The 9,149-nt window shown below is 40.2% G+C and overlaps 2 protein-coding genes across 3 annotated transcripts in view; both read right to left on the bottom strand.

Moving 5' to 3' along the window:
- Nucleotides 1-52: 52 nt before the first annotated feature.
- Nucleotides 53-5,057, bottom strand: LOC103512919 (NF-kappa-B-repressing factor-like). 2 transcript variants are annotated; one of them, XR_003392510.1, is made up of 4 exons: nucleotides 4,666-5,057; nucleotides 3,449-3,655; nucleotides 2,378-2,758; nucleotides 53-614 (listed from the first exon to the last, which is right to left on the bottom strand). XR_003392510.1 is itself a non-coding variant. In XM_008477713.3 (3 exons), the coding sequence occupies exons 1-3, from the start codon at nucleotides 4,739-4,741 to the stop codon at nucleotides 2,436-2,438; spliced, it is 606 nt and encodes a 201-aa protein (XP_008475935.1). In that variant the 5' UTR covers nucleotides 4,742-5,057; the 3' UTR covers nucleotides 1,513-2,435. The 2 variants fall into 2 exon arrangements, 1 of the variants encoding a protein (XP_008475935.1); XM_008477713.3 differs by lacking the exon at nucleotides 53-614 and having other exon boundaries at nucleotides 1,513-2,758.
- Nucleotides 5,058-5,086: 29 nt separating this feature from the next.
- LOC103512927 overlaps nucleotides 5,087-9,149 on the bottom strand; it is a 5,274-nt gene continuing 1,211 nt past the window's right edge. The window contains exons 2-4 of the mRNA XM_017445609.1: nucleotides 6,522-6,743; nucleotides 5,664-5,871; nucleotides 5,087-5,105 (exon numbers count right to left, since the gene is read on the bottom strand). Of these exons, the coding sequence (XP_017301098.1) occupies nucleotides 5,087-5,105; nucleotides 5,664-5,871; nucleotides 6,522-6,743 (449 nt within the window). The remainder of the gene's footprint in view (nucleotides 5,106-5,663; nucleotides 5,872-6,521; nucleotides 6,744-9,149) is intronic.

Genomic DNA, 9,149 nt, shown 5'->3' on the forward strand with positions numbered 1-9,149 from the left:
TGATTGCTTGATTCTGCAAAGTTGAAAAAAAAAAGAAATAATATAAAAAAAATAAAAGTTGTTTACACAAATTTACATTTTTATTCTTACGATTTCCCAATATCTTATATCAGTCATTGCACAGTACTATTGGGTCTCGGCTTTTAGGGTACCCACACCAAACATGGCTACTTAAGGTAGAAACACACTACCATCACGTCACGTAAGCTCACGTGACGTTATAGGAGTGTGGCTGTCCTGAACGAGATTACCCACAATATTATGGGAAAAGGTAAAGAAGAAGAAGAAGATTGTGGGAAAACTTTGAACTACATTTTTCTGAATCCCCATGAGCTCATGTGACGTGACGTGATAATAGTGTCTTTTTACCTCTATCCACCGTTCGTTCCACTTATAGAAATTCCCCGATATCACCAAACTGATCTTCTCATCGTCTCCACAGCTACTATCACGTCACGTGAGCTCACGTGAGTTATCCGCCGTTCCACTTGTAAAAATTCCCCGGTATCACCAAGCTGAACTTCTCATCGCCTCCGCACCTACTATCACGTCACGTGAGCTCACGCGAGCTACCTTTATCCACGGTTCCACTTGTAAAAATTCTCCAGTATCACCAAACTGAACTTCTCATCGCCTCCACACATACTATCACGTCACGTGAGCTCACGTGAGTTATCCGCCGCTATGTTTGGGCGAAAATTCGGGACAAATTGGGTTTAGAACTTTTTCAAAATTAACTTTTTTTTATTAAAAATTAATCTACCTATCTTCATCAATCTACATCAAGAATCAAAATTAATCTACCTACCAACCCGAGAGCTGAATATTAGCCCAATATGTAAAGACGGTGTATTGAAGACAACCTGAACTTTTGGTAGGTACCACAAAAAAACCTTTATCAATAAAATAATTGTAATATAAATAAACTTACGTACCTACTTTACTTGGACATCCAGGCCAGGAGATTGGTAAAATACACTCAGAACCGATAAAAACGTTGCTGAACTTCATAAAAGAGACAGCAATATTTGAAGGTGAAGAGTGAAACAACAACAAGAATGGGGTGCAATAGTCCTACATACTGGACTACGCACACAGGAATTTCATCAGAAAAGACCCCCATTTTAATGTAATGTACGTACCTACTTGTATTGTTTTACCTTAACAGCAAATTCTGAAGCTGCTATGTGGGGACTGTGAAGATCATGCTGTACTACTCATGTGCTATTTATTATATCTTGATATCACTTGCTGGCTACTCCTAGGACAAGGTAACTATACAATAACTAGCTGAATTCCGTCGCTTCGCTCCGGAATCCCGCTAGTTCATCCCGAGGCATGACCAAACTTGTAGGTAGAAAAGGCATGGCCGAACTTGGAGAAAATAATAAAAAATACGGTCGCGCTGCGCGCTCCCCATTAGCTGCATAGTTATCAAACTAAAAACATAAACGAAACTCAAATATTGAAGAAGAAGATTGTGGGAAAACTTTGAACTACATCTTTCTGAATCCCCATGAGCTCATGTGACGTGACGTGATAATAGTGTGTTTTTACCTCTATCCACCGTTCGTTCCACTTATAGAAATTCCCCGATATCACCAAACTGAACTTCTCGTTGTCTCCACAGCTACTATCACGTTACGTGAGCTCACGTGAGTTATCCCCCGTTCCACTTATAGAAATTATCCGGTATCACCAAACTGAACTTCTCATCGTCTCCGCACCTATCACGTCACGTGAGCTCACGTGAGCTATCCCCCGTTCCACTTATAAAAATTCTCCGGTATCACCAAGCTAAACTTCTCATCGCCTCCGCACCTACTATCACGTCACGTGAGCTATCCGCCGTTCCACTTATAAAAATTCTCCGGTATCACCAAACTGAACTTTTCATCGTCTCCGCACCTACTATCACGTCACGTGAGCTCACGTGAGTTATCCGCCGTTCCACTTATAAAAATTCCCCGGTATCACCAAGCTGAACTTTTTATTATCACCACACCTACTATCACGTCACGTGAGCTCACGCGAGCTACCTTTATCCACCGTTCCACTTATAGAAATTCTCCGGTATCACCAAACTAAACTTATCATCGTCTCCGCACCTACTACCACGTAACGTGAGCTCACGTGAGTTATCCGCCGTTCCACTTATAAAAATTCTCCAGTATCACCAAACTGAACTTCTCATCGCCTCCACACATACTATCATGTTACGTGAGCTCACGTGAGTTATCCGCCGTTCCACTTATAGAAATTCTCCGGTATCACCAAACTGAACTTTTCATTATCACCACACCTACTATCACGTCACGTGAGCTCACGCGACCTACCTTTATCCACGGTTCCACTTATAAAAATTCTCCAGTATCACCAAACTGAACTTCTCATCGCCTCCACACATACTATCACGTCACGTGAGCTCACGTGAGTTATCCGCCATTCCACTTATAGAAATTCTCCGGTATGACCAAACTGAACTTTTCATTATCTCCACACCGAATCAAGTCGGCCAAAATGGCTCGGCCGTTTTTCGCCAACTTTCGACTGATCACCAAGTGTCGCTCTTCGTCCCGGCCGTAACTTTTGGCGACCAGTTGGTTTCGATATTGGTTCGTCTGACAGAAGGAGTGTAAGGTGGCCCGCTCTTCCTTGGAGAAGGAAGAGGAGAAGATGAGATCTTCGAACCAGAGAAGGTGAGGAGAGTTGAGATATTCCGAGAGTAGGTCGCGTGCCCAGTGCTTGAATGAAGCGCCTGGAATAGAATAAATTGGATTTAGAAAAAGGATCAAAAATAAAATACGTGCAAGCAAACATAAAAAAATAGTATTTACAAAGGATGTCTACATTAAATAAATTCATTAATAACACGTATCTATATAAATAAAATTGTGGATTTGTCTGTACATTGCTTAGAATCGTGACTTTTTTTGTTATTCTTACCCCTTGTGGATCAAGGAAACATTTCTGTCACATTAGACAAAAATCACATTAGAAACATTTCTGTCTATTCACGAGAGAATGGTTCGACCGATTTGGATGAACTATTTCGTCGTTTGTTAAGAAGAGTACTGAGAGTGAAAAAGGTTACTTGAAATTTTCACATTCCATCCAGATTCAAAATGACGGATCGGCGCTTTCAAAGACCTTTGAAGCGCCAAATCGGTCGAACGCAGCGCTGATCCCTTACAAAGGACGGGTCAACCACTAGTTCTATTCTAAAGTGTGACCTACCTCGGTGGTGTAGTGGTCAAGGCGCTCGCCTGGTAAACAGGAGGGCGTGGGTTCAATCCCGGCCGAGGTATGGAATTTTATCCTCAATATAAATTGAGAATTTGACCACAATAATAGTAGTAGCCTACTGCTGGAGTAAAGGGACTTTTCAGTCCTATGCGAGCAGTATAAATAAGCACTATTATTATTATTATTATTATTATTCTCTTACCTGTAAGACCAATTTGTTTCTGCACACTCAGTCCAATCTTATCATCGCCGTCTCCACCCCGTATAGTTCGTAACGGCAGGTTCTGACCTAGACCGCTGCGTTTCTTATCGAGACGGCCAGTGATGGGAACGGGCTCCGAAATGCCCTGAGCGTTCTTACCCAGCCCGCCACTGCCCGACCATCCCATCAGCTTGAGCAGCTTGCTACCTGCGGGGGAGAAAGGACATCATCAAATATTAAGTCGTACCAGAAATGGGTCGAAATAAAGGGTAAGAAGAACAATAATAAAGTACATACAAACATACAAATAAAGTACATAAAATACAAAAACATAATTGAAGGAAGAAGAGAAGGAAGACAAGGAAGAGGAAGGCCCCGTATGAGCTTCATGGAGCAGATCATGGAGTATGCTGGCACAGATTCTTACAGTGAGCTGAAGAGATTAACCCAAGACAGAGAAGCATGGAGAAGAGTTGCCAACCAATCCTTGGATTGAGATGATAGATAGATAGATAGACATACAAATTGAAGAAAAGGCGGATTATTGCCTTCGGCAATCTCTGCTATCCAATTTGGTTGGAAAATAGAGGGAAAACTACAAGACAGTGTATGGGTCTTTGGGTGGAACAGCTTCTTTAGGAGAAATCTGCCACTTTAGGTCTTCTTCTTCTTCCTAGCATTTTCCTATTTAAATAGGGTTGTCAGCTCCCATGGCGTAGTGGTCAGTCAGCTCCCATGGCGTAGTGGTCAGTCAGCTCCCATGGCGTAGTGGTCACTGGGGTTCGATTCCCGGCGGAGTTAAGAAATTTGTATCTTGCAAATGATTGATTCCGTGACTGGCTGTTGCGGGGCCCACTCAGCCTTGTGAGGAAAATGAGTAGCTATGACATATAAATGCGCATAGCAACCGGTGCCAGCATGGTAGGTAAACATTGGATTTTAGGATTATTGAGATATTGGGAAAATCCTACAATGCTGCAGTGAGCACCAAAGTTGTGACATAATAACACAAAGAAACTGCATTTACACCTTCCAGACAGTCCTATTGTGTACCTCATGTTCTGATAAATTGGTGTCACTTCTGCCAATTTATATACAGCTTTTTTTTTACTTTTTTTTTCTATTTGCTTGGAAATTGGGATGAGCTTTTATCCTATTTTTATTAACAAAACAAGCCAAACTCCCTCCAATACCCAATATGATATAAGGAAACTTACCAATATTATTTTCAGCCAGCTTCTCGTATCCATCACTAATGTACTTCTTGTCTTCACTCTCCTTTTGTCCTCCCATGATAGCCTGTTCCTCTCCTCCTCCAAAATTAGGTCTCACTTCTTCTTCTTCTCCTCTTCCTCCTCCTCCTCCAAAATTCGGTCTTAGTTCTCCTCCTCCTCCTTTAAAATTTCCACCTACTCCTTCAAAATTTCTTCTCACTTCGCCTCCTCCAAAATTTGGTCTTACTTCTTCATCTCCTCCTCCTTCTCCTCCTCCTTTAAAATTTTCTCCTACTCCTTCAAAATTTGGTGTTCGTTCTTCTTTTTCTCCTCCTCCTGCAATATTTAGTCCTGTGTCTGCTCTCACACTTCCTCCCAAGGTCTCTTCAGCATTTATTCCTTCAGGCCAGCAAGTAATTTAGCCCTAGATAATATAAGCTCCACTCTCAGTAAAGAAAACATTACTGTGGATGCTCCCACAGTTTATGAGTAAGTATTTTTTAAAATACCTGCCTTGGTGGTGTAGTGGTCAAGACGCTCGCCTGATAAACAGGAGGGTGTGGGTTCAATCCCAGCTGAGGTATGGAATTTTATCCTCAGTATAATTTGAGAATTTGACCACTGTAGGTAATAGTAGTAGCCTACTGCTGGAGTAAAGGGACTTTTGCGAGACAGTACCATGCGAGCAGTATAAATAAGCAATATTATTAATTATTTTAAATAATGGTTTCCATTCCAGTTACCTTGAAAGGCTATTGCATCTGCCTTGTAAGCTCTAGGTCGTGGGTTCGATTCCCACCCAGGGCGAACTTTATCTTAAATTGTCCAGGTTCTTTTTTGGAATACCTGTCTTGTACAGTTTCGTGTTGCATCCTTGTCACATTTTAGGGTTTTATATCAAATTTCAAATTTCTAGCTCTTACCGTTCTCGAGATATTTTGTTTACAGACAGACAAACACACGGACCAATGGCTGAAACTTTGGATTTAGGTTTTAGGAACCTTCCTTCAGCTTTTTCTCCTTTATCCACTTTTTCCACCGCGTCCTGGCTTGAATAAAACTGGTTGTTGATAACGATTGTAAACTGGTTTGGCGTGAGAAGGGCATCAGCTAGTTCGAGCAGACGAGCTTTCAGAACTTTCTGTTGGGTTTTGGTGACGCTAGTGGCTGGGATGCTGACCAACTTTACCCCGGGGTGCGTTTTGGTACCTGACGGAAGAGATGGAGAATTGGTATTAGGAGACCTCACCCTGAGACTCACGAAAAAGGGACCCCAAAAGACTGAATGAAGGAGCTCTTACTTTTAAAAAAATTGCTTTAATCAAGCCTACATAGTACACTGTATAAGTAGGTAGTGCTTTATTTAGAATTTTAGACTGTCAGCTTAGGCAAATTGTTCCATTATACCTACTAACAGTTTAATAGAGCACCTCTTTCTTGTATGTATAGTGTATGTTTTCCCTGCCTTGCATTTCATCAAAATCGTATAAAATAATAATAATAAAAAAAAATAATAATTTTATTAAATGTACCTATGTATAGTGTGGACAAAGCTTTAATATTAGTACCTACCTACCTAAATAATGTACCTAGATACCTTACATAGGTATGTGACATAGGAGAGATACCTACCTCTATGCATTTTCTGAATCAACATTTAAATTTGAACTGCCTCTAGAAAAATAGTAAAAAAATCTGCTTGCCAGACATATCAAATTACCAAACATAAATAAATAAATATGTAGCGGTAAATAAATATAAATATAAGTAAAATATTAGACAAATACTAAGTTGAGAAATTATATCCTAACATGAAAAATAATCATAGATGGTAAAAACCTTTTAATTTGGGTACCTACCTAACTTCAAAGCAGCTTCAAACTGGTTCTCTTGAATTTTGGTAAATGCAAAGTCCATATTCATCTGCGAAAACTTTGTTGATCGTTGAAGGTACTCGAAAGTGAGGGCCGATTCATTTTTCATCCGTACCAGAATGAGCTGACTAACTGGTGGCTCCCGGGACAGGTAGGACTCTATGCTATATAAATCTAAACCCGATGCTGTTACTTGTGGTGGAGGTTCTGGAAAATAAAAATACCGAGTCAACAATCAAGTCGGTGGTAAATTGTGATTTTGTGAAGGTTCATTTTGTAGATTAAGAAGTTTAGATTATGAACCTTGGGGATTACATACATGGATTTTTTAAGAGGTTTGGTAGAGGGACCTATAACTGATTAGGTCTTATTGTCCCTAAAGTATTTAGAACAGGATAGGAGAGGAGATAGTCAGCCATTCCAAGAATGAACAATATCTTATGTAAAAAGATGGGTAACTTTTTAAGGATATAGACAACACTTTGCAAATTTGGGATGAAGTTCACCCTGGGTTGGTCTTGAACCCACAACCAGCATTTACAAGGCCTACACAATGCACCCTTTAACAATTTTTTTCTTTGTTTTGCCAAAATTCTTATAAGAGCCATTTTTCCAGATAGGTAAGATGTACAATGCCCCAAACCTCTACGTACCATAAAAGAAAGAGGAAAGGTTGAGTGGGAAGGGCACCCAATTGTAAAATTTGTAGTCAAAATATGAGCCCAAAGCAATTACCCCAGGGCTGATTGACGATCAACGGCGACCCCGTCTGTACACGGAAAAAGGTGGAGAAAAAGAAGAAGATAGAGGGGACTGTTGTAACTGCAGTTGAGATTTTATAGCCCCGAAAGCAAAGAAGGAAGACAGGATAAGAGAAAGCCAGCCGTTCCGAGAACGAACCGTATCTGTTTAGGATAAAATCTGCCCCGGGCGGAACTTTTACCAAAGTTTCGACCTTTTTTTATATTTTGTGAATTCATCATCGACCTTTTCTAAAATTATGCCGTAAATGGCGGCCTTGATATGATGAATGTTTAATTCGATTTTTCCAGATCATTACTAGCAAAATTACTACCTAGTAAATGGATGATATTTTGCTAGTTTTACATTGTCTGACATTGATTTAAGTATGTTTTGATTTGATATTTTATTCACAGATCATTTCGATAGGAACCACCACGGCGGACGCCCTGACAAAGTTGGGCGTTGTTTTATCAGGCGTATGTCAACAGCCTACTGCAGGATCTCTGCTAGAACTGATTAAACCTCTGACACACGATGCGAAATGACAGGTGAGTAGCCCAGTTCCAAAAGGGGACAAATCAAGTTTTCGGTGCCAAAACTGGACATCTCGGAACTTTAACCTTAATATAACTAAGTAATGTGAACTTTGCCAGAAATAGCATATAATATACCAACAGATTTCCTTGGATTATCTTTTTTTTTTTTCAATACCAAACCATTTACATCGGCTGCTTGTTTCAAAAGATATGAGTTTTTCGTGTTTTTCCTTAAAAAAAAAGTCCATCTTGGAGATGTCCATTTTTGGAACTGGACTACTCATGTAAAGACCTGGAGGAAGAAATAGGTAGATACTAATATGTATATCCTGTTAGCAGAGCGTGGTTCTAAGAAAGCAACAATAAGAAGGCACTGACTTCATTTGGATGAACGATTATACTTTATTATACAAAAGACAAAAACAGTCAAAAGCAGAAAGCACAGAATAACAATGGCGATTTTTGGAAAGTTGAAAAAGCTCAGAAAGTAACAAAGAAAGAGAATCGATATCGAGTTCTAATAATCGATACTTAACTATCGATTTACAATATCGATTAAATCGCATGGCGCGAGTATTCAAAAATGGTACCTAACTGATTAGTTAAATTGATATTCCAACATGCCTCGGTGGCGTAGTGGTCAAGACACTCGCCTGGTAAACAGGAGAGCGTGGGTTCGATCCCAGCCGAGGAATGGAATTTTATCCTCGATATAATTTGACCACAATAACAGTAGTAGCCTAATGCTGGAATAAAGGGATTTATCAGTCCTATGCAAGCAGTTTTTTTTTGGGGGGGGGGTGATAGAGGGACAGTCCCGGAGACAGCCGGAATCATTGAGACAAATCTCGTGACGAGACTTTCAGTAGGCGGGACATTGTCACCGAAACTAGGCGGAACTAGAGGCCGGAAGTATCTGTAAAGAATTATTATTATTATTATTATTATTTTCATCAGAGTTCAAATTATATTATTTTATTGATATTAACATATAAACGTGCTCCTCTCAATATCGAATATGTTTTTTTTTTTTTTTTTGGGCATCATTATTTTGTTTTTTTTTTTTTTTTTTTTTCGTTTTTTAATTAAGTTTACTCCTCTACGAGACTTTTTTTTTTCGGTCCGGTAATCGAACTCAACATCACGCAGACGGAACATTCGGCGATCCGCGCGCCCCCAAGCTAACGCGGCGGCGCCCCGCGCCACTAACCATAGGACTAACCCTATTCCAAGCAAGACGCCCTTGCCCGACCGGAAAGAGCGATAGATAGAAGGAAGGAAAGTTAAAGCCCTTCGCTATTCCGGTATCCGTCCAATGGTCAAGGGAGACAGG

Source organism: Diaphorina citri, unplaced genomic scaffold (assembly GCF_000475195.1).
Source record: "Diaphorina citri unplaced genomic scaffold, Diaci psyllid genome assembly version 1.1 scaffold898, whole genome shotgun sequence".
Taxonomy (NCBI): Eukaryota; Metazoa; Arthropoda; class Insecta; order Hemiptera; family Psyllidae; genus Diaphorina; species Diaphorina citri.